This window comes from Ylistrum balloti, unplaced genomic scaffold (assembly GCF_031769215.1).
Source record: "Ylistrum balloti isolate Yb309-2 unplaced genomic scaffold, AGI_CSIRO_Ybal_v1 Utg369652, whole genome shotgun sequence".
Lineage (NCBI taxonomy): Eukaryota > Metazoa > Mollusca > Bivalvia > Pectinida > Pectinidae > Ylistrum > Ylistrum balloti.
In genome coordinates this window covers 1,431,116-1,457,792 of record NW_026781907.1, presented here as the reverse complement: position 1 = coordinate 1,457,792, position 26,677 = coordinate 1,431,116, and the positions used below count along the sequence as shown (strand labels likewise).

The following is a 26,677-nucleotide window of genomic DNA, read 5'->3' as shown; positions in this document are numbered from 1 at the left end:
AACTACATTATAACTGTTCTAACACACCAAAATTAATAAACCTACCTGTTTAACCCCTGGAAATTTGTCCTTGGCCAGTTTGTCAAGGTCACAATCCAAGACTGAGTTGGCATGGTTCTGCATCTGGATCCAACAGCTTTGTAATTTCTCCATCAGTGTGTTCCCACTAATCAGAGATAACACACCCTGGCAACATAAGAGACATTTTAATTTTGCCTGTCAGACTGACCAATTTCATTAAAATGTCTTCAGATTTTATATAAGTATAACAAGACCTTTTCAAGTGTATGATTTTTATAGTGCCATGATAGTCATAGACCGAAAATGGTATGTTTTATAAAACATAGTCTTTGTTCTATATCATATATATAGGCATGATCAACTGATGATTGATTTGGTGAAATCAATGACCGATCAACGTTTTGGAATCAATTTCTATTACTACTGAAGGACATAAGACAAACAGTGTTGTCTGATATTTCAATAAAAAAGTCGCCTTAACCCCAGTGTAGACAACACAATTCTTCAAATGGGTGGTTGAGTGTGGGCAGTGTAGTGTAGCCCTCTTTCAATTTTAAGAACATTTTTAAACCTATATATAGAAAAACAAGAATGTTACATTACTTTGGTGAGTTCTTCCTCAACAGAGCCATCCTGTTTATCCTTCTTTTTATCGAGAACTCCCAACAGCTGCCTCATATGAGAAGCATCCACTAACAGATTGCACAGGTTGGCAGTCTGAGGATTTTCAAACTTCCTTCCATTCATCATAGAGACCTGAAAGCAACAGAATGATGAATTATAAGGAGTTGGTGTGATGAAGACCTTGTCATTGAGATATACATTGTAGCTTATCCCATAGTTAATGATCCGCAGAAATTCTCTATGATAAACATTTGTAGTTCATGTGTACTTTCAAAATATTTATGTCACTCAGGCGTTTATCATAAAATGTACAATTTTCTGGTTTTTCAACCTAACAATGAATGGATACTGATGACTTTACTTGTCTCCTGTGCTAGATTTCAAAAATGTTCCTATCTTGAATTTATTTATCAATCAAATTAGGTTAAAGTCATCAGACTATAAGTATCTAAGTGTAGCAGTGATAGGAAAAATAATTCAATGTTTAAAATATATCAGAATATTTTTTGTAGTCAAGGCAAAAACCGCTCCTAATTTCAATTTCTCAACATTACTACAATATTTCAACTCAATGACACCAGAAAAATGGTGGAAAAGTTTAAAATGTGTTTTTAAACATGGCAGCCATATAGGATTTCAGACTGATGGTGACTGGTTGTCATGGTTGAACCTTGACCTTTTTTCAAGAAACATCAGTGGGACTCGGGTAAATCTTGTCTGAAACGACCCTTAGATTCGAGTCAGTTCAAAATTCAATGTGGACAGTAAGGCCAAAAAGACATCTTGAAAATCTTTTCAAGGCCTAGTGGCCTAGGTGTGGAAAGTACTAATGAGAGAAATTTCAAGATTGGAACAACAAAATTGACAGTTTCCTGTAGGTAAATTGTATGCTTTTTTTCAAATATTCAAATTGCTGTAACAAGCGATTGTAAATTTTATTACCTTATTGTAGTAAAGGGAGACAATTCTAGACTCCAGCTTGAATAAGAGTACACGTACAAAATGATACAACAACCAGAACTTTAAGAAAATTTCATATTTAAATTCTATTTTAAAATGAAACCAAGAAATCCATTGGTCCAAAATCAAATAAAATATTGAAAGGAAGTAACACAGCACTGACCGGCCGAAATCTTGATGGGGGCACTGGGATGATTTGTAGGAAGAAAATATCAGGTGAGTCATCTGCAGCCTTGGCCAAAGAATGAAAAAGATACTTGAGGATGACTCTGTCCTGTTTCCACAACAGTCGTAGATGATCACGGGCTTGGCTGGGAGATATGTATGTCTGCTCTACATTATCAAATGAAACCATGGTCTGGTCATCTCCCTCCTCCTCCTCCAGTTGTGTTGTCTGTATTTCTGGCATTTCCATCAAGCTATTCTCGTCATCATTTTTAGACTTAGAATTTCCAGTGGAATTCTTCGTTATTGCATTTCTGAAGTTTACAAGAATTAGTGATCAGCTGATGTTCTATTGACATCCAATCCCTTTGTGAGGTTTTCTGGATAGCTTTGCAGATCTCTGCTTAGATGCAACAAAACATCAACAAAGCATCACACATGATATATATACCATTGTGTCTCAAATTTGTAAATTCAAACCTACATGTGTTCACAGACATCACCTCTTGCAACATTTCACATTTATGCCTTCTGCAGTGCAAATGTAGGTGACGGTTACAATAAAATAAAAATTTTTGCTGATTTCTATCTATAGTATCAGCGACCTAGTTTTTGACTGCACAAGGTTTGAATTTGAACTCGTATGAAAAGTGATGTTTTTGATCATGTGTGTGGAGTTTTGTACCAATATGTTTATAAACGCAGTCTGTAGAGCAGTGACATAAAAAGTTTTATTGAGTTCTATTTATAGTATCAGCGACCTAGTTTTTGACTGCACAAGGTTTGAAGTTGAACTCATACAAAAGGTGTTTGTAATTATGTGTGTGGAATTTTGTGACATTTGGATGAAAGATGATATAGCCTATAGGGCAGTGGCATCATTTTTTCACGAACAAACATGAACGTACAAGCACATGTCCTTATGTATGTATATGGGATATTCCTCCCTTGAGAAGTCATTGTAAGGGTATAAATATCACCGATATGAGTTGACTGTGGTGCCCTTTGGTAGAAAAACAGGACACATGATATTTAAATATTTTTCTTTGTCACAGATGTTATTCATGGTTAACCGTCCTTGCAGGATGTTTGTTAGTATTAACAGTACAAGATATCATTCACAGTTTACTTGATGACATCAACAAGCACTGAACTTTCAACACTTGATACTTACAGGTCATGAGTCAAAAACATTCTACCTTATCTTATTAAAGAAAACAGATTTTTTTTTGTGTGAACAAAAACATGTCTCCACTTGATGGCAAAGAACCAATTTCCTGTTTCAAGAAAAATATTTATGATTTCAAAGATACAAAACTAAACTTTTATGTTTGATCCATACTGTTGGTCCATGATAATATATTGTAACAGCTCATTATATCTTTCATCTTTGATTTGATCATAACATATCAAATTATTTAGAAAGTTTGACCTTGCCCCTCCCTTGGATCAAGCACTTACTATATATTGTAACAAAATTTTTCATATGAAGAAAACTAATACTTGCTAAACTTCTATTTTTAGTAACAGTTACTACAACCTTAAGCTGAAAGCTACATTCACTCAATTACAGAGTTATGAACTATGTCTGTTGACAATGGACCTGTACATCCTGTAAAGGAGTGGAAAAAATGCATGCATGGCCAGGATTCAAACCTGCGACTTTCAAAAGTCCTGATGGATACTATCATTTGAGCTACCTGACCATCAACGATGACCTAGTCCAGTTTTCTGCTACATTATTCCCTCCTTTTACCAAGTCTTCACCCTTAAAGACACATCTTTTTACAACCCAGGTTCGGCTCTCCTCTTGTCTAGTATTAACCTACTTTCAACAAGAGTTTATCATAAGTACCAGATATAACAGGAACATATCAAATTGCACGGCAAGCATGTGGTTCGAACCCATGACCCTCCTAACTCCAAAAATACATTCTACTAATTGAGCTACCTGCAGGTCACCAATGATGAACCCAGTCCAGTTCCACTACACAAAGGACATATCAACTGGTTCAGACGTATGTTGGAAAACATTCTAATGAAAATTTTGATCTTGTTTGACTTTTAAAATTAATGATGAAAGTCACAGTGACCTAATATCAGTGACTAGCACATGCCTGTGGAAGAGAGTTAAAAGTTGAAGTTTTCCGTCTCATCAAGATATATTGCACAACTGGATGTACAAAATATGATATTTGCTTTTAATCAATACATATATTGTATTACTCATACAATGAGATCAATCAATTTGGAAGCTGTCATATCTATCACAAAGAAGAGTATTGTCATCACAGTAATTTGGAGTTTGTTATAAAACCTGATTGTTATTTTGGTCTGTTGTCAAATTAAAGAATTTTTTACAGTATCAGTCATAGAATAATATCTAAACATGACTTCAAATACTTCATATGCACTAGTCAGTAGATACCTCCACACCATCAACATTAGTAATTCAAAAAGGTTAAAAAACTGTAGCTGTAGTAAAAAAAAACTGGGGAATTGATCTTTCTTGGTTTTTTTTTTAGTCTTTTTGATCTACTTAGAGAGACGAACTTATTCAACATTCCATGAACAAGTAAATAGTTGTTTCTATATTACCAAATACAGAACGAATGTAGAGAGGAATTACTAATGTTGATGGTGTGGAGGTATCTACTGACTAGTGCATATGATCCTATACATAATTTTTAATGAAACCATCCATGTTTCATGTTTGGAATTTGAAAAGGCTTTTAGTTACAGGTGAATTTTGTTTTTCTACCAGAACTGACCATAATAAATATCCATACTGACAGACCTTTTATCCCAATATTCATTATTGTTATGTTATTCTTTAATCCAAAGATTGTATACAGATAAACTGTAATGTTTATTTGTTACAATATGATAAATATAAATAAGAAAACAATGAAGGGAGCATGTAAAGGACTGGTATCTCATCAAACACCACTAAACTAATATAATGTTTCTTATTCCATAAAATGTTGTTACTTAGGGGGAAGAAGCAATCTTTGGGGGGTGGGGTGGTAGGGAGGGGTGGGCACAGAGGGGGTGTTGTGATGTAAAATGCTGTCAATTTCTATTTACATATGTATAGTAACAACAACCATCTCTTTGACTGCAGAAGGTTGAAACGAAAATTCATACCAGAAGGAATATTTGTGAACACACGTATGATGTGACTGGTATGTATTTAATATCCAGCGGCATAATCTGAAAGTAATCTTTTTATATTCCTGTAGAATATTGCTAAAAATGTTTATACATTGTAATATTTATCTAAATCACAATCTGATAAAGATCAAATCAATCTAAATGAGTTAGAAACATGAAGCACTTACAACACATGTGATAGCAGGCTTCAATATTTCATTTGAAAGGTAATACTGTATGGCCATACTAATGGGGAGTATGCACAATATACAGGCTTTATACCATTATCTCAAGAACAACAAATCTGATGAATTCAAACATTAAATGATCAGCCCCAGGACTTTGTCTCAACTTGTAATTTCTTCTGATATTTTTAATTAATGACCGAATCTTTACATTTGTGATATATTGGTCATACTAATATGATAAATCGGGAGTGTACACCATGCCTGGAACATAAGTGCATCAGCCAATCAGAAATCAGAGCACAACAATGTTAGGTATTCCCTCCGAGACACTGGTGCTCTGTTATAGCCCGATATATCACAAAATTTTACTTACCTCACTTTTTCAAGTCTTTTCCCCGCCAGTAGAAATTTAACATTGTTTTCTTGTTTAATTGGCCTTTTCTTGTTTGAACAATGAGGACAGGCAATTGATATCGTCATCAACTTGCCACGAATAAAATTTGTGATTTCCGAGTTTTTGAATGCTTCAACATTTTTCACAGAAGCACATTCTTCAAGTTTTCCAGTTTCTGTAATAAGAAAGAGCGGAAGTTTTCTACTTGTTTTACTTTCTGCTTACTCCAAGTAAAAATATAGGATGACTTATAGCTGGGTTCACCAGTGTTCGAATGTGTCTTGTTAGGAAACATACTGTAAAATGATATATTTTTGTGATGCTGAATTTTTGAGGTTTTCAAAAAAAAATCCTATTTCTTGGACACTTGAATTTTCATATAAATAAAGCTCAATATTATTTTAACAGTTCAATCAATTTATGGATTAATAGTACCAATGGAATCCATGAAAATAAATTCCCGACCAAATTGAATGATTTTAATGTAAATAGAATTATGAACCAATCATGAACATTTGATTTAGATCAGAATAAATCACTCCTTAATCCTTACTATAAGGTGAATTTTGGCATGAAATATGTTTACTTTAAACATAGTCTGAGGTAAGGCTTTATGTTCTCGAAAATTACCTGCCAACCACATTTCCACTTTCCTTTCTATATTTTTAGTGATCACTTCCAGAGCAGCAGTATTTTTTCCAAATTCCTCTGTCTGGTTGGCTATAAAATCCTCCAGCTCTCCAGCAGCTGCCAGAAGGCCATGATTTAGAAGGTCCATCTTCTTCACAAATGCAATTGTGGACAGAGTTGAGACTGCCAGACGATGGCAGCTGAAGCAGGAGCCACGAAGTATCTGCAGTATCGAAGTGGACATGTTAAATCTGTGCCACTTACATCATTCCAGCTGTTTGTAATTATTAATTACCTTTGATGCTAGTGATATAGTGATATTGAACTTGAAATTAAATTATCCATGCTTGAATGGTTCTAAAGCCTTTCTTAATACAGTTATGTGGTAAAGAATTCCTAAAAAGAAAAAAACAAGTGTTCAGAATATGTTTGTCCCTGGTGAAATCTCATCACAAGATATTAGTTCTTTTAACCAAGATGGAAAATGTGGTGACTTTGACCTTACCTGATAGAGAGTAGAGAAGTAGACAGGATTGTAGACAGGAAGGGGTAGTACTATGTGACCCATATGTCCAGGGCAGTGGACAAAGTTTTGTCCACATGTTCCACACACATCATCTCTATCTGTTGGTCCTGAAATGACAAAATATGTTCTGGTTCTGGCACTAGTGCTAGTAATTGTAAAACAAAATCCATGCTTCTCTTGATCAACTTGAAAACATCATACAGGTATATGTATATATATCTGAGTTAAAAAGTCTTAATGTAAACTTACCAAGAGCTGCATCATAGAGTCCACCAGAACATGGATGGGCCAGTGAGTCGAATGTCTGAGTATTGGTTATTTCTTTTACACTAAGGTTCTGAATCTCAGACTCCAAGTAGAAGCGGAAATCCAGGCTCTCTAGCCTTTGAACAGCAATTTCTGTATCCATATTGATCTACAAAGTCGAATCAAATCAATATTCAACAGTTAAGAGAGAGTAATTGAAACAAAAAAAAACAATTGGGATTCTAAGTCAAACTCAAGCCTCTAATTGAGCTACTTCATCTTAGTCATCAGTATTTATGGTCATCCGCCTAATACTGCTATGAATTCATTGATTTTCGTAACTCAAATATTTGAGTCCCTCAGTCATATTTTCCTGTGGGACACACGCAATTCTTTAGAAACCACTATAACTTTTTGAAACTGGAAACGGTGCTCTGGACTCACCAAAAATCTTACAAAAATACTGATGTTTAAGATAAAGTACGACGGCTAAAGACACATACCATTTTTTCTAAAAACTATCAGTTATATACAAGCACCCGAGATCGGCAGCTGTCCCTAGCGGATCAGACAATCGTCATCTAATATGCGCTTCTTCTAATCGTAATTGGAGACATATATAACACGTGTTATATACGTCTCTGTCGTAATGTAAGATGGTGGCAGGGAACCACGCCAGTAGCATTATTTGTAGATGTTTTTCTATAGAAAATGTGCGAATATGAATACTTACGATAAATAGTTTTATCTAGCCATCTATATTTCTTTGCAAATAACAGTTCGTCCAAAATACGAACACGTGGGACGATGGAAATCACAACAATCTGTGTAATAAAATTAACGTTGAACTTCGCTGTCACAAACCTCCGATTCAAACACTTTACTGATTATGATCAATGATGGTGGGAAAAAATAAAAGGGAAAAGCGACCAGTACAAGATTTATCCGGACGGAAAATATATTCCGCAACTAATCCATCGAAAATAAATAAATAAATATAAAGGATGTAAAATATTTGTATTTCTATGGAAAACTGAATTATAAATACTCAATATATGGTTAACGTGACGTAAGATGGGGAAAACCCAAAACCTATAACGGCCACCTGGTCGTAATATAGCAGACTCCTCAATGGTCAGTAACACTTTTTACACCCTAATCTTTAGGTCTATGCGGAACTTAGACCAAACGCCTGATAAACCATTTTACAATTGTAACCGGTGTCACATAACAACACAACCAGATGGCAAATGTAATAATGCGACTCATACTGAAATTGCAACTGATCCCACTGTACAATGACGTCACAATGCCATTGACTTATGGGATTTATTATTATTATTATTACTATTATTACATTTTTAACGGTCCGTCAACACATAAAAGGCCATTAGGGCCATCAAACGGTAAAACACACAGCGATCCAAAAGGAAATTACGTTAAACAAACCAAATGGTAAAAGACAAATATCAAAAATCTAAAATGGGCATGTCAACACAAAAGATTAAAATGGTACGTCATAGTCCATTATATCGACCAGTATCTTTCAGGTAATGTAGAATTTTACAAATCTCAAAAGTTTCAAAAAGGGATTTTAGACATGTAATGTTACGATAAAAACGTTCTCGAGTAAACAGAAAGTTAATATATTGGTATATATAATCCAATTCTCCTGCCACTGAGCTTTTAAAATTTGTTTAATAAATGATTTGAAATCGGTAATGAAGTTTAAAAACAACAGTTGGAAGCGATAAAGCTTCCTTTGCGGCACGATCTGCTTTTTCATTGCCTGGTATTTCCATGTGCCCAGGAACCCAGCAAAAAGCAACATGAAAGTTAAAGGCAAATTCATGATATAGTATTAAGGTATTACGAATGAAAATATTTTCGATATTTCTATTGCTAATACTTTGTAGAACAGAAAGAGAGTCTGAATGGATAACAACTCTCATTACTTTGTTTCTTTGAAAATATTCAAGGGCGAAGTAGATAGCTCGCGCTTCTGCCGAGAATATTGAGGCGTTGTTCGGTAGCCGGCATCCATAGGTTTCATCTTGTGTAACCATGGCCGCAGCAACCTTATCATTATCTTTTGAATCATCAGTATATAAATGTAGAAATGTTTCATATTTCAACCACAATTTCGAGAAGGATGAACGAAAGGTGTAACACTGTCTGATTTAACCATTCCATGAAGTGTAAAGTCAACTTCAGGTGAATTCACGAGGGACTAAACTGCATCGTATAAGTTAAGATTTCGCTCGATGAATAATAAAGAATTTTCCGAATTTTATTAGTCAATATATTCCTTACACTTTAGCGGATTTCGTTCGATTGCAAAGGTATCACTTGTAATTATATGGACTAAATTCTCATTCAGAAAAAAAGAAAAAGACGAAAAAAAATATATTCTTGTGTATAAAGTAATTTCCTTTTAATGTATTCTTTAAGAACTTAAAAGAGCTTTTGGTTAAAATTGTAAATAAACTCCTGCAAAAACGAGAGTTCCCTTTTAGAGAATTTTCGCTACTGTACACTACCATTCTCTATTCCAAATTAAATGAAAACGTTCGTCCTATGGTATAAAATGAGAACATGAATTCTTTATGAAGAAAGACGAACGACGGTACAAGTAAAAAGAATATGGTTGTGACCAATAATGGAATGTAATGCAGATAATTTATCATTCTACATACTTGCTATAGTTATATATATCATACAATTGAGAACCAATCAACCATATACATGTAACAGTTACAGTACAGGGGAGTTAACTCTAGTGTTATGTTTGTTGAACTCTTCAGGAAGGAAATAAAAAAAAGTTGTTAAAGTTAAGTCTGTGAAAAGAACTGAAGACACGTGTTATCTGCACTCTTTGCAAAGCTCCCAAACTACATACTATATTTTAATTGTTTATATCTTACTAATCACTGTCTGTTCGCTTTCCTGTGTTTATTGTCCGTTTCTGGCTTCTCAATGCCAATCACTCATATCAACAGCGTTTATCGCTGAAGTCTAGTTATCAATGCTACTTACTATCATTCTCGGTGCTATAAAATCAGTTTATTATTGTGATGCTGTGTTACTCAAGAAGCGGAATTAATGGTATGTGGATATTTAAGAACTCAAAAAAGGTTTTGGCGAATCTTCAACACGCATCCTCTTCTACAGACATTTCTTCATTAAGAACATTTCACTTTTTTGACTTTACAAACTATCATATCCCATTTTAAACTGAAGAAACGCCCTCGTTCTATTCAATGTTGTGAGACATTTCTTTCCAAACCAGATGAACAACACTGAAACGTATTTCGTGAAAATGCAAGGATGAGAGCATGAAAATAACTGACAACATCTTCAACAGACTATTTTCATATCTATAAACAAACTTTGTTCTGTCTTGATTGACTTTTTTTCATGAGGGATTGAATTTATCCCAGACCTTATCAAAACAGGCCACAAAGCCCATATAAAGTCTTTCAATTTTACTTTCACAGAAATTGATGCCATCTTGTCTTTAAAGTATATACCCACCAGAGCTAGATATCAATGACACAGCAGTTGGGACAGTTTTTCCACCAAGCTGTTTGATTTTCCCTATGGTGAATTTTTCGTTCCTGACAGCAACATGCCCGTATTCCCAACCTAGGGTGTTTCCATGTCGTAGTTGTTTCGGTATGTTCCGCGTATCAATATTTCGTACAAGATTATGAGGATGTTTTATTGTCGTCAGAGTGACCTCTTTGTAAAATATTATATTTCTTTGTGTGACATGAAGTTGGACTTGGTCGATGTTCGTTAGTGGGTCTAGTCTTTCCGTTGTTGTTTACCTTGTTCTCATTTAGGGACACGACATTTCTTTCCTGGATTGACCGTCGTTGATGAAACAGAAGACATTTACCTTCCGGCACATCTCGTCTTATTCAGAGTGCTGCTATCCAGAAATGGAAAATTCGTTGGAGGCAAATATCGAGATAAGCGACTAATGTAGAACTCATTTTCGCCACAATAGATTGTGTTGATGTCTAGTGTCAAGTATCTACTTACATAATGCTAATTTTTCCTAAGTTTATGTCAGAAGAAAATAATTCATCTTGATTGTTTTCCAAAATGATATTCTTCACATCAATACAAAGAAAAAAAATCCACCCGCAGTGTAAGGTTAACATCCATTGTCTGCTATCTTTAAATATCACGATGTCAGAAGAGATAGTATTACTACGCTTCGCCAACAAAGAGACTATGCTAGTTAATGTTAACTCTGCTGTAATTCCCATTCACCTTCGTGGTAGGCCTTATATACCGTTTTCCTATAAGGGTTGCGTTCATTTCCTCATCCCGTGACCTTGTTATGCTAATAAAGGTTAATTTCTCCTTCACTCGCTTCCTGGCTTTTTTAGTGTCTATATTTCACCAAATATTCAAACCTAAATTTGAGATTCATTATTGGTACATGATATAATCGATTGCAACAGATAATCGATTTTGTATTAATAATGCCGCGGTTCTTGGTCTTTCTGTCAGCTGTCTGGTATGTATAACACAGACTTGTTGTGAATGTGTCAACAATTTAACAGAGATTATCTCCAAACCTTAACAGCGAACTGACATTTCTAGTAACCTTTATAAACTTGTATAGGTGGTGTAATGTTCATTATAATTGGTAGTCATATTTTCCATGTCTCCTAATCCCAAGCCATGTCCTTCCATAATCTACTTAGTTTATATATTCTTTTTCAGGTTCTAAAGAAAGGGCTTTCAAAGGCTACAAGACTAAGTGCCATAATCTATCCTATTCACGACTAAAGGATTGTTTTTTTTCTTTCATTATTTATGAGAAATTTCTTCACAAATGATTGTGCAAGATAACACAATTGATTAATGTTTTCCAACACATTACAATTATACTTTTAGTGAATTCCGCAATTAATCGTATCAAAGTTGAAATCAAAGTGACTAATCAAGATCAGTCGAGACAAATGTCAAATAACAGATTAGTATATGCACTAACTCCACATGATTGTGTATCATAATGAACCATATTTCTTTAATAACATAAGCCAAGATGAAATATACTTTCGACGAAACCGTGAGAATGATTTCATTTCTAGATGGCATTATCTCCGTTGGCTGTAGTAGTAAGAACATCCAACAGACTTTTGACATACTTATGGGAGCAAATCTACTATGTTTACATAGGAGGCTGATTTTGTCGAAAAGTTCTTCAGAGCATGTGATGAAGACCTTGCAAAGAGCTTCCAATTTCATTTTCGGTACATTGAAATGTCATGTGTTTAAAAACTAAAAAATAAAACAAAAATTATATATCTTGGTGGCTGATGACGGTCATCTCGTGTTGTCGCCCTTGTCGGCTGGTCGTAGTAACAAGATAAGAGAGCACGGGCTTTTACATATTGTTTATGTAACGTCTATCAGAACTTTTAATCAAGTCTACAACATTCTCTTTTCCCGCTGGTACTTTATCTAAGGTTTATTTACAACATTTACAACGCATCCACCAAATACAGCCTATCACTAAAGTGTATTATTGTGAAATCCTGTTTCCTCGACCTATGGTGTTGATATGTCTCGCCATGATTCTAATTATATTAAAGAGTTTTGTTCACACTATCACAATTTCTTTACAAATTACAAAGTTTTGAGAGACGAAGGTTTTTGACCACTGTGAGGTAGCTTTAGGTCAAAACATTTATCACATTGGAAAATATCTTTCTTCGTGAAACTGAGGCTGCTACGTATGCCTGGTGGGTTTGTTGTTGTTAATCCAGATCTAAAATTTTGAACGCGAATTTGACTTGGATTTAAACAACAGGTATCAACGATGTAGCAAAGACGCTTAACATTCCGCAACATCTGAACCTTTGAACGTCTCATCATAATCTTTGTTCATATATAGCTCTCTCGTGATCGAATGTGAATGTCGAAGATTTCACGTCAGCTATTATTCGCCTTCTACTTTTTCTTTTGATGATATTTTGCTCTAGATTCATTAACTTTGTCTTAGGATTGGGATTCTGTTAATCTGTTGTTATTTTCTCTTTGTTGTTCATGCCCCGAATGCAATACTTGGGATGTTGGATCGTTTCCGTGAAATGTATTGGACATGCTAATATAACGATTTATGGAGATATACTTTTAAGTTAAATAGCTAGCCTTCATGGCTATGTTCCGATGAATAGCAAAGGTCAGCACCTGGACGGACGACATTGAGATTGAATGGATTACGCGAATGCCTGACTGTCTCCATTTAAGTGGCCTTAGGACTTAATTGGCACAATTATGCATTAAATTTTCACTCATTGATAATAATTGATGGTAGTTTTCTTCTTTTTATTATTGTTTTAGAATCATATTCTAGATTCTAATATTCCGGTCTCATTGTTATCTAATATCCTTCTGTGATGTACTGAGCATTTGATTGATTTGCCTGTATACGTATTTATGTTAATGGAGTGGGCTTTCATAGGCTGTACCTTTTGCCCAATTTTCTTTGTCTTCAGGATCTTGTCAATAAAATATTCTAAAAATAAATAAAATAATATCTAAAGTATATCTGGTCTGGGTCTTTCGTTAAGATAATAAAAACTTCAGAATAAGTTTTAAAACTTTCCGATCCATACCATGATTGTACCGCGGTTTCTTCATTCTCCTCAGTAATGCTTGCGAAAGGAATCAAGAGTACAAAGAAAAGGGTTCAGTATAAAACATGAATTCCTAACACTTTATCAACACACAGAATAAAACAAATGACAGCGGTAGTGTTAAGCGTCCTGTATACCAGATTCTAGTGCACAGTTTGCTCTCCTTCGTGTTCAATATTCGCATTAGATTGCAGGTTCGTAAAAATGTATAAAAAACGGTGACTATCAATGACAACTTTGACCAAAATACTATAATTAAGTTAACTTTAATTCATAACGTACAGAAACATCAACAATATATATATATATATTGAAAAAAAAGATACACTAGTTAATCACACATTCAAATATAATATTTAGAATACAATACAGTTGGTACAAATTATTAATTAAACTGCACCATATCCAGCTGTTTCGTCCTTCTAAGACCCATTAGTGATGCCTAGGGGTCTAAATGTTGAAATCTAGGAGACGACTGTGTTAAATCAAAATTAACCGAAAGAAATGTAGAAATATAGATTGGAAGGCGCACTTGCCCATATAATTACATAAATAACGTAATTTCTTGCCTGATAATTACAGAATAACGACACGTTTTTTTGTCAGTAAGAGTGTTTGATAATGAAATGCCAGGTACATGTTTAATCTCTGAACTTTGCTGTTATTTGGGAGAATTAAAAATGGCATGCAGGAGGTTATGAGAAGTATTCGCAGCTGTGTCTACTACCTGCAATATTGAAGATTATATTAAAAAAACATACAAGTCAATTATACATTTCAATACAAGTGTAAATGAAAGAAATATTCAAATACCCTAACACGTCTCATTCGCTTAAACTGTAAATCATCCCCAAGTCGTTGAGCTCTAAAGTAATTTTTGCAGGTTTTTTTTTTCAAATCCGTTCAAGTAAAGTAAAAGAAACGTTTGTAACTTCATGGCAGGTTCAAGCGTGTATCACTTAGGAAAGTTGAAAAAAAATAGACGCTAAAACGCTGCTAAAATAGATGTCAGATCTCGAGACATTTTACGAAGTTGCCATAAATTTATACGAGATCTTAAATTGACGATAAAATACGAATTGCTATGTCTTTTACATGCATCAATTTTATCTATGGTTAGAAACAATTCCACTCGTGATGAAGCACAATGCAACAAATTAGATGGTAAAACAACATATAGAATAATCAACAAAGTACAAATCAGTTTTAATCAATTGAACTAAAACAAATTCTCCGCTCTCGAAATCATTAACAACACGCCTGTAAATGCTATTTTTTCAAAATCAAATTCTGTACATTTTCATGGGTCTAATTTTGAAATTTTCTTTCAAAACGATTAAATGTTTATTTGAGTGAATTAAAATTACTGTTGTTAGCCTTGATGTTTCACAATTCACAATCCTGAAACATCAACATCACACACAAACATCGGCATTATGTATATAGCAGAAAAAGCAAGCTGAAGATATACAACAACAACAACAGCAGCAACAACAACAACAGCAACAGCAGCAGCAACAACAACAGCAACAGCAGCAGCAACAACAACAGCACTACCACTGACAAAACAACAAACACAACAACAAAATCAAACACAACAATAAAAAACAAACACAACAACCAAATAACAACAAAAAACAACAAATAACAACAAGAACGACAACGACAACAACACATAGCAAAAACAATGTAGAAGTTTCTTGTTATATTAAAGAACCCTCTCCTCAGATTTTTTTAAATTGAATTCATTACTTATATTCAGCTAAATCATATTGATTACATGCTGATTGATAGGTGTAAATCGCACAATATCACTTACTCTCTAGCACAATGATTAAACGAGCGCCATGTTTGTTATATCAATCGAAACAGATAACAATTGCATCTGCCATTATCATTCGCACACCTTTATCGTTTTTCCCCAAACGATTCGATGACTTACTGCAGAATGTTCCGCAAAAAGTTATTATTGGAAATATACATATATCCAGATTATTTGTAAGGTTCTGTAATGTAAACCGAATAATAAAAATATGGATTTAAAACCAGATGTAGTTCAAGTGCCAATGATGCCATTTCTAGTTTGCCAGTGCGACGTAAACAATAATGTTCGCATGTCAGTAGGTAGTGTGTGAAGCACCATGCGTGTTGTTTACCACAATACAAAGGTCAACAGGACGTTGCAGCTGCAATAAAACATATTACATGGAAATTAAAGAAAACACACGGTGCGAGCGGGTAACATTCTAGCAGTAAGCCATCGATATCTTTATATGCCTTTACACAATATCCGTTTGTTTTTTCCAAAATATACTACACACGAATATTGATATTTCACTGGTCTAGAAGAAGACACGATAAAATGCTCCTTGTATTGTGCAAAGAAGAAACACGAACGGCGTCACAATATACCATAGTCTTAGTCTACCGATCTCAAAATCACACGCTACAAAGTATACCCTTCATTAATCATGGATATCAGGCTTAATCCACCCTATAGGCAATAATCGCTACAGAAATATGTCTGATAGTCCAGCATTGTCTGTGGAAAGCTAAAAAATATATTATTGAAGACAAAAAGAAAAAAAAATATGTTCCCTGTTTCTGTCTAAAAATGTTGTCTGCATGTATTTTATAAGGACTTTAAAAAAGTTATTACTGCATAATCACTTGGGAATTGTTTATACTGATGTAGTAGGTTTGTTTACTGCCCCATGTGTGTATCATAAAATATTTATCAAATGAACATCACATCATCTACGAGGAATTGAGTGAGATTCTATTTACTTTCGTGGGAAACTATGCTGAAAACCATTATCATACTGATATTAATATTTTGCTTTGTTTGTCTTTGTTTTGTTTGTGATGGCAACACTAACAGACAATTGCTTAGTGATGTGATATTTTCTCCTACTACTGACTACTGATGTAACCTATTAAAATATTTAAAGTAAGTTTACGTTGTGTCTAAATGGCCTTATATCATAAAAATCAAATTCCAACAATTGAACTTTTCCTTTTCTATGTACACTATAGTATAGATATTATCATTAATGATCGTGTAGATATTTATCCGTACTTGTGCAGAGTTTCAATGCAATTCCATCAGACAGTGTAGGAAGTATTGCGCTAATAAGGTTCTGTGCAGATAGAAATACAGACAATGTAATTCCATTATGTACACCCTCCCCAAACTTCTTTGTGGGGGATAAAAAATGAAAAAAAAACATGGGCAAAAAGAAGTTTGGTCAAGTAATTTGATTGATTTCAGGAGACGAAAAAAAAACTAACCAATCACAGGCTGATATGCTTCTTTTGAAGATTACAAAGGAGCGACTCCCAACTGCAAAGCCATTACAATATACCGTTGTGCGACCTCGAGATTCGTTTGATGTACATCAAAGGATCAAACTAGTTTTTTTGTTTTGTCCACAAGGTGTCACACATGGAACATTAAGTTTTGCCATGATTTTTATTTCAATTGAAGTACTGTTTGATGTATAGAAAACGCCATTAATTGTTAGCCTGCACAGGTAGAATCGCTAGCAAAATATCGAAAAAGTTTGGGAAACATGAGTATTAGTATTACTTTTTCATCAGACTACAGTAATTGTTACTCGTCTTTTCGAAACATTGGTTCTGTCGTTTTTCAGGGAGACACATGACGTCACCGACAAAGCAGACAATGATACCTGTTTTCTGATTTTGCTGCCAACATTGGTCTCCCTAAGTCCTACCATGACATCTATGTCTGGTGACGGTTTCAGGAACGTAGGCATATCTCCAAACGTGTCTCGTGGAGCGAGAACAACAATCGGCCGAGTGTCTCTTTCGATGGATGATTTTGATTTCAGCTGCAGGGGATGAACGGTACTTCTAAAACGTGGAATGGTGCTAAGCAGGCATCCTGTCTGTATGACATTTGGTAGGATATAACAAGCTAGTATAAGGGAATGAAATATTTCATTATTCGGGAGATAGTGTGAGGCGACGATGAAGCAGAGACGTAAGATGACTGCACAGACGACAGCCATGTTAAGTATTGGTAGCAGTAGTGTTGATCTCACTTGTCCTGTTGATATGCATCGAACAGAGTTTTGTGACGGTTCAGATTCACAATTTGTCCGGATTACATCATTTTGGAGGACACAAGTCTGACAACAACATGAGGACGGGCTGGATTTCTCTGGAAAGCGGACAAACGCCAGGTCCGTGGACAGGAAATAGGCGGGGCTTCGATCGTAATCTAGTTGTTTAGGACAATAATTACCATCTCTACCCAAGACGGAATTCTTCAACGATAACAACGAAAGCAGGAAAGTGACGACACAGGGTGCAGACAATACCGCTAGATTTGTACTAACGGCTAGCCATTCACTATTTATGTAGCACGAGTGCAGTCCTTCAAAGTGTTCAAAGTGAATTCTTTTAATCTTCGGCAACAATGCAATCAAAACTGAAACATCAGAAAATGAAACAAATTCTTACACTCGCTGAAGGTCATATGTTCAACTTATCTTAAATTTCGTCGTTTTTGTTGTTCGTAATGCTTAAATCGGTTAATCCGTTAGCGTCTTTGCTTTCATGAAATATCCTTATTAAAGGATTTATACAATTAATAAATACTAGCAAAGCTGACGTAAATGTACGGTTAGGAATCACCCTACAAGTAAGGCCAAAGAGTAGGGATGGCGACTAGATAATTTAAGGTATTCATGGAACGCAGAAGAAAAGAAGGGATTACAACGGTATTCAAGGAATCAGCTAGTGCCGAGGAAAAGGATGGGTTACAAGGTTATTCAAGGAATAAAGTCTATCTATTACGCGAAGGAAAGGAATAGGCTATAAGGGTAATCAAGGAATCGGGTAATGCCTAGGAAAAGGATGGGTTATAAGGTTATTCAAGGAATTATGTCAAACAATAACGCCGAAGAAAGGCATTTAAGGAACTAAAAAACCACCGTGGTAAGAAAAGGGTTACTAGGTTATTGCAGGAATTAAGTATTACCAAGGAAAGTGAAGGGTTACTAGGTTATTTAAGGAATGAAATATTACCGTGGAAAGTAAAGGGCTACTAGGTTATTCAAGGAATGAAGTAAAGCCATGAAAATTGAAAGGTCACTAGGTTTCTGAAGAAATCAAACCTACCAGCAATACCGAGGAAGATGAGCGAGATAACGATCCCAGTTCCGAGTGTGATTTTCATTCCATGTCGCTTTACCAAGAGAGAGCGTCTGAAACGAAAATTTTGACTGAAAACATATTGTTGGTATATAAATAGCGAAAAACAACATTTGAAAAAAACAACATATTTCAGCGGTTTACTTCATAGCGAAATAGGCACAACAGTTCGCCACATGATTTAACGGATACTGGAAAATCCATCCTTTTCGTGACTTCTTGGGAACATGTTATCTACGAATTCAAATGTCCATGAACTGTTAAATTAGTATAAGTATTGTGCTAAATTTATCAAGCGTCCATGAAATATATTGAAAAGAAAATTGAGCCCGCAAAAATTAATGATTTCACAGTAGATTTTTATATATTATTAGCGAAAATAAAAAGTAGCACTATTAGATGGATAAAATAATATTGATCGCATACAGGTCACAAACCTTTCAAATGCAAGCATCATCCTTAGTAAGCAGGACGTGGTACTGAAGATTTCAACAGCCAATCCCTGAACGAGACAGAAAGAGTCACTCAGTACCCAACCATTGGTAATGAGGGAGAATGCAACCACAAGCGGGAGAAGAAGCACCAGGAATATATCGCAAAGCAGCATCTGTATGAGCAGATCACCTGCGAAAAACAAGGTAAAATGAGAAAAACTGGTTTTACAGCTATGAGAAGGTAATCATTAAAATATAAGATACTCGATATTACGAATAACAAATCTTCTAGAGGGTGGTATCTTTGGATAAGACGTAAATATTAAAAACAACCACATGAATGTACAAAAGACCCTTAAATAATTAACATTGGCCTTATTAAATTTGTAAATAACGATGATGCAAAACATATGTTTGAAAACAAGTAAGGATATATGATAGTTTCAAATCAACTTACATTATCATCGTACCAATAAAACCTTTACTATGGAACTGCAGGCACAAAATGTCACTCATCAGAAAATCTTATATATGTTTAAAACCTTTACTATGAAACTTCAGGCACTAAATGTCACTCATCAGAAAATCTTATATATGTTTAAAACCTTTACTATGAAACTTCAGGCACTAAATGTCACTCATCAGAAAATCTTATATATGTTTAAAACCTTTACTATGAAACTTCAGGCACTAAATGTCACTCATCAGAAAATCTTATATATATTTATATTCGCCATCAATTTCAATGACACACATTGGGACAATACTCATCCGAATTTCTGATCATCCATCTGTTTCCGTGGCACTCACTAACTCAGTAATACGCAATGGGGTAGCAGAAACAAATTTTGAAGTCAGCTGTTTCAGAAGGGGTTACTTATAATCGTAACTTAACATATTTCTTTATTTTACAAGATTTATATTAATGCCTCTGGAACATTTCTTATTAACTACCTATTTGATAATCTTTGGCATTATCAATTCTTAAAACCTGGATTCTAAACACAAGTCCACGATAAGGTGTTCATTTCTTACCTGTTAAGGTACGCGAAGGTCTCCTGCGAATGTCAATCATTACCAGCAAGTTTCCTACAGCTACCATTAAAACGCACATTATCAGGGTGAGTCCACCCACGTTGGACCACAATTGATCATGGAAAGTCTACAATGAAAGAAAAAACACTTAATGATTGATAATTGTACGTTTTCTGTCTCATATTGTACGACATTATAAAATTACATTTCGTAGCTCTGATAACATATTTAAAGTACGTGCGCATGCCCGTGCGTGTTTGTATGTATGTGTATGTTTACAGACACAAAAGCGTGTGATATAAAATTTGACAATGCTATGAACAATTATTACATTAATGTATGTATATAACGTTACAAAAAATGTTATCTCTCGCTCTCTGAACATAAAATGTTTTCAAGTTATTATGTTATCAAACTCATGATCAATTCATTTCGTGTAGGAATAAAACTATGCATCATTATTTAATGAGCTGGAGGAACTTGGGTGCCCTCAGTGTGGCAATGAAGGCAAGGAAATGACATAGAACTCAAACGATGTTCGTTAAACCTAAAAACAGTGAAATCTCTTTTCGGCCCTGTTTTCAGTCCATGTATTATAGATCCCTGACAATGTGTTATTATTAATTAAACTAGGAAAACGTTATCATAGTGGGACAATGCTATTGCTATCTGTTAACATAACAAGCTATATCACTCACAATCGCCACCAACATTATTATTAAGTTTTTCATGCTTTAACATATACTAATCAATATATACAAGAATATAATGATTTTTGTAACATGCAATCAAGCGAATTTTGCTCAACATCATAACATTTTCCAAGTCTTGCTTGTCTATTATATACTAGAATCACTTAATGTTTTAAAAGAATAACTAGATGACAAGCTACAAGTGGATGTTCTGGTCAGTATCCTTTAGGTAGAGTGGAATCTGTTACGGATGTTCTGGTCAGTATCCTATAGGTAGAGTGGAATCTGTTACGGATGTTCTAGTCAGTATCCTTTAGGTAGAGTGGAATCTGTTATGGGAGTTCTGGTCAGTATCCTTTAGGTAGAGTGGAATCTGTTATGGATGTTCTGGTCAGTATCCATTAGGTAGAGTGGAATCTGTTATAGATGTTCTGGTCGGTATCCTATAGGTAGAGTGGAATCTGTTATGGGAGTTCTGGTCAGTATCCTATAGGTAGAGTGGAATCTGTTATAGATGTTCTGGTCAGTATCCTTTAGGTAGAGTGGAATCTGTTATGGGTGTTCTGGTCAGTATCCTATAGGTAGAGTGGAATCTGTTATGGATGTTCTGGTCAGTATCCTTTAGGTAGAGTGGAATCTGTTATGGATGTTCTGGTCAGTATCCTATAGGTAGAGTGGAATCTGGTATGGGTTTTCTGTTCAGTATCCTATAGGTGGAGGAGTATTTGTTCTGGTCGGCATCATGTAGGTGGAGGAGTATTTCTTCGGGTCGGTATCCTGTAGATGGAGGAGTATTTGGTCTGGTCGGTATCATGTAGGTGGAGGAGTATTTGTTCTGGTCGGCATCCTGTAGGTGGAGGAGTATTTGTTCTGGTCGGCATCCTGTAGGCGGAGGAGTATTTGTTCGGGTCGGTATCCTGTAGGTGGAGGAGTATTTGTTCGGGTCGTTATCCTGTAGGTGGAGGAGTATTTGTTCGGGTCGGTATCCTGTAGGTGGAGGAGTATTTGTTCGGGTCGGTATCCTGTAGGTGGAGGAGTATTTGTTCGGGTCGGTATCCCAGATGTTGAGGGAAATTGCTCACATACAGTATTTCTATCTTCTTGAAATAATTATGGTACCGTTAATCAAAGAAATCTTATAACTATACTAATTGACGAAATATCTCGCTACACTTACAGTTTTGTCTCTTGTTCTCTCCAGTTGTTTATGTAACGTGTATATTTGTGTAATTGCATTGACATCAGTACGAAGTCTAGTACACAAAGCAAGGTAATGATTTCGCTAAATGATTGTGTAACAATGGCTTGTCCTTCAAAACGTTACGTAAAACGATACACGTACGTGCCAACGCGCGTGTATCTGTGGATGTGCACGTACATTTGTATTTTGTGTGAATAAATATTTGCTTTGTGATGCAAAACAAAACAAGGTTAAATGTATATGTTAATATTTTTAAAGTGTCTAATGTACATGCATAACTGCGTGACTGCGTAATCAGGTTCGTAGAATGGAAAGACATTATGAATGTTTGGTAATATACCAAGGGTATTCACACGTGTGCAAAAATATTGCTTTGCATTATAGATTGCAGCAGGCGTATATGCAAATGTCAATGTAAGCCATGTTTACATATAGGTTTTGGAAAGAAACTAGTTAAAGATTTATAAGACGTGAATGTCTCATTCCTGCATAACTAAGTGTGTATGTAAACACTCTCGATCGAAGGCCACAATTATATATTTAAATGTAATGAGTAGATCGGACTTCTTGTTATGAATATATGGCTGAGCGAAAATAAACTACGTGTGTCGCCAGCTCCTCAAAGATATGATATTGATTCGGAACAGCATTCGACTTCACGGACAGGTCGATGGATGGATGGATGTAGAGATGGACGGACGGACGAATAGACAGGGGCAGCACTATTTGTCCCCGTAGAACAGTGTGTGACACATTGAGATTATTGAGATGCACTTTGAAATGTTAAAGAACTTTATTTTTTGCTTGCTAGATTTGTTGCCTCGTCAAAAAATATGAGTCTTTCTTTATTAGACAAGAGCCCCTCCTGGTAGTTATCATGATATATATATATATACAATAAATGGATCGCCTGAAGATGGCCGTTAGGCCTGAAAACGTTAGCGGAATACATTTGTCGTGTTGATTTGATTTTGTTCAACTATATATATACATTATCTTATTCTTATTTCTTACATATATTTCTTATTTGGGAGTTTTAATCTTTGCCGTTTCGATCAGTGAGTCTCCTCTGCCCCTTTTCCATTTCAGTCTTGTGTGTTTCTGAACGGTACAGTATTGTCTCGGCATTTCGAGGGTATAAACACCAGGTAGAGCTACGAAATGTTACTTTCCTCTTCAACAGATTAAATATACTTTCTCGTCAAATCCATCTGCTCTCAGCTGGTAATTTGAAATAGCTGTATATCCTTGACCAACCGGTCACGCCTAGTTCTCTCAATGACCCAGTTAATGAATCACATTTAAAATTCAAGATGAAATTAACTCTTGTATAAAAGAAATGAAGGAATATATGCATGACACCTACGTCAAGCAATTTTTTTATGAATGTAGTTTATCCATACACAATTTAGGCCATTTCCTTAGGAACAAAATTACATGAAAGTATCTCTGAAGTATCAGAGCAAGGAGTAGTAATATAGAAACAACTAGAAGGGGAAAAATGGAGAGCGGAATTCCCGAATCGTTCCATCGATGGAATTTCAGCAGCGACATTGGGATGCGAGAATTGGAAAATATGAATATCTTCGATCCTGAAGTCAGTTAAGATGAAGAAAAAAAATCGCAATCTGTTTGACGATTGCAGTCATTGATGCTGTATATATCAGAGACAAGTAGGCTGATGAATTAGATATTGGCAATATTCAGGAGCTGGAAAAGATCCCTAACCAAGAAATCTGTTAATTTCTAGACGTCACAAACATGACAGCTTGTGTGTTAAATTGTTAATGCAGGAATCTTTCTAAATCACCTTCCAGTGACCTTCCGATCGCTGGCATATTTTCACAAACGCTTTGGAAATGGATCCACGAAACACAGGTAAAATTAGTGAAATGTAGTGCTACTTTCCAGAGACGACTGGAGAAAAGAATGGATGACCTTGGCAATACCATACGCTTAGTGATTTCCTTTATGTCGATAAAGCATAAGACGAGATGCTTTGATACACAAGAATTCATGTGGCCGTCATTTGTTATCTGGTTGTTTGATCTAGGTTTCCGTGTCACAGTGTCGCGTATTTCTACTTTCAAAATCCTGGGATGATAAGCTCTATTGGTAGAACAGAAGGTCTTACAACACAACCAGTTGAAAATTTATGTGTGACAATTCAATAACTACACGGTCACCTTTATCAGGCAAATGATCAGTGTTAAGCGTACTAGTACTGACGTATGTAGTGTACAAGATGGCACAGAATCGGCCATTTTTTCGGCTGTACTTTTATCCCATTTAAATGTCCACTAATGTATAAATTATTGGGACGAGATTGCAAAGAGGTATAGAAAAAGGACACAAGATGATAGCAATGCACTGTAGGCAGGAGATTCGGGGTCCGACTTGATGAACTTCAGAAAGACGCGGAATCTCAAGAAGGCAGGACATTCCACACACTAAAATTATATCATCGACTGGGAAAATGTCAAAATAGCTGACAGGCTAAACAATATTTTCAGACGGCTGGTCAAGGAGGCCGTCTGGATATGCCGCAGCGGACCAGTACTAAACAGGGACGAGGGGAACCACACACTCTCGAACATCTATGACCAAGTGTTTAAATGTGCGATTCTATAAATTAAACACAATAAGAGGTCAACACTTATCTAAAATACTTTCGTATGACAATAACAATCCAAAGAGTCAGGTGCAAGTATTTATCTTATGTTATTTTTTTACATTCACAAGAGCTGCATTTTGAATAAAATATATACATGCTACTTATTGCATTGATAGGTAATATATTAATTAATCTATATTTACATGAAGTTGAGGTATTGGGACAAAATATTTAAATAGAAAATATGAATGATCACGGGATGTGATGCGTACAAAGACAGGTAAAGAAAGTTGGTGAACTGTGTCACATGTCTTCATTGTTATAGGATGCTCGTATCCAACGAATATATTTTGAATTTGACAACAAGGTATCCTACAAGAAATATCAGGAAACATATGGATGTCTTGATAGTTGGTCTTTAATGTGTAAGATTTCAAAGTATAGTGGCACGGATCAGAATATAATCATATACTTTTCCTTCTAAAAGTAAACTGTATCAGACATATGAAAATAACGAAATTTATTGTATTATTGGGGCAGTGAACTTCCCTATCTGGATTTTTTATGTTTTTTTTTATCCCTTTTGACTTTCCTCAGTCGCCTTCTAGGCTTCTAAATTTGGACCCCTAGCATTACTGACGAGTCTTAGAAGGACGAATCAGCTGTATGATGTAACATCACTGACGAGTCCTAGAAGGACGAAACAGCTGTATGATGTAACATCACTGACAGGTCCTTAGATGACGAAACAGCTGTATGATGTGACATCACTGACGGGTCCTAGAAGGACGAAACAGGTTTATGATATAGCATCACTGACGAGTCCTAGAAGGACGAAACAGCTGTGTGGTGCAGTTGTTTGGCTTTAATTAAAATTTCTAATTGGTGTTATTCACTTCTGTGTCCTTTAAACAATTTAGACTCATTGCATGATGATATAGGCACTTTTCGGCACTCATTTTAAGATGGCTAGTGCAATGAACAAAGGTAAAGAGCGAGTAAACTTAGTCGATATTATCTAAATCAGTTTAAATTGTTGATATATAGGATCTCAGTCACCCAGATAGTTCTTCTCCGTAACTTAAGAACGTATTAAAAACAATTAAAAATCAACTTGGTAAAGACATAAAGATTTCCCTGTGACGCCGACAGTGAACTCTGGACATTTTACGAGACGGTGACAATGTTTTACACTTTTGAGTCATTATTTTACCTTTATTATTATTAATGAATGGTAATGATACATGCGACTCTATATAAAGGTATTCTGCCACATACTGTCAAAGTGACTTAGGTATGTAACAGCATGCATGTTATGGACCACTGATACAATAATGTAAGTTCTTAAAAAAGTTAGAATATGTGCCTTTAATGCGACATCACGGTAAAACAACTTTTAAATTTATTTATCATTATCATTATTATTTTTTTATTATTATTGCAAAGACAACTAGAGTGTATCACCTTATCAACAATGGCAGATGGTTTTTCGCTGAAATATGTGCATAAAGAGGTTGATTAATAATTATAAAGAGAAAATTCTTATCTTGTTAATCAATAGCCTGGATATGTGATTTCTTGTGGCATATATGATAACGCATGCGCACAAAACGCCGTCGCCTATACATGAAAATGGCTTCCCGCCCGAATCGGTCGAGAAGATGTTGGCGATTATTGTTAGTTATTTCGTAATTTTGAATGGACATAAAGTTATCAAATAAAATTTTGCCAATTCCATAACAAAATATGGCGCTGAAAAATGGGATTTTATTTACTGTGTCCCAACAACACTCAATCAGGTGTTCGTGTTTTACAAAATAAACCACCTCGTTTTCAAAAATAATACTTCGCGTTATCAGCACTAACATTAAGGAAGGTTATCCGGACCAAGAAAGTGGTAAAGCTGGACATTGTAAAAGATTGTGAATATCAGGATAGCATAGAAACGTAA

General features: G+C 35.2%; 2 protein-coding genes across 2 annotated transcripts in view; both read right to left on the bottom strand.

Annotated features, from left to right (window-relative positions):
- LOC132556941 (DNA-directed RNA polymerase I subunit RPA1-like) overlaps nucleotides 1-7,070 on the bottom strand; it is a 33,655-nt gene extending 26,585 nt beyond the window's left edge. Inside the window, exons 1-7 of the mRNA XM_060221407.1 lie at nucleotides 6,911-7,070; nucleotides 6,641-6,768; nucleotides 6,136-6,358; nucleotides 5,485-5,680; nucleotides 1,769-2,084; nucleotides 625-777; nucleotides 46-186 (exon numbers count right to left, since the gene is read on the bottom strand). Coding sequence (XP_060077390.1) covers nucleotides 46-186; nucleotides 625-777; nucleotides 1,769-2,084; nucleotides 5,485-5,680; nucleotides 6,136-6,358; nucleotides 6,641-6,768; nucleotides 6,911-7,070 — 1,317 coding nt within the window. The remainder of the gene's footprint in view (nucleotides 1-45; nucleotides 187-624; nucleotides 778-1,768; nucleotides 2,085-5,484; nucleotides 5,681-6,135; nucleotides 6,359-6,640; nucleotides 6,769-6,910) is intronic.
- Nucleotides 7,071-14,806: 7,736 nt separating this feature from the next.
- LOC132557227 (uncharacterized) lies at nucleotides 14,807-19,258 on the bottom strand. Its single transcript, XM_060221727.1, has 3 exons — nucleotides 19,188-19,258; nucleotides 18,718-18,803; nucleotides 14,807-18,025 (listed from the first exon to the last, which is right to left on the bottom strand). The coding sequence occupies exons 1-3, from the start codon at nucleotides 19,205-19,207 to the stop codon at nucleotides 17,166-17,168; spliced, it is 966 nt and encodes a 321-aa protein (XP_060077710.1). The 5' UTR covers nucleotides 19,208-19,258; the 3' UTR covers nucleotides 14,807-17,165.
- Between the last annotated feature and the right edge of the window lie 7,419 nt (nucleotides 19,259-26,677).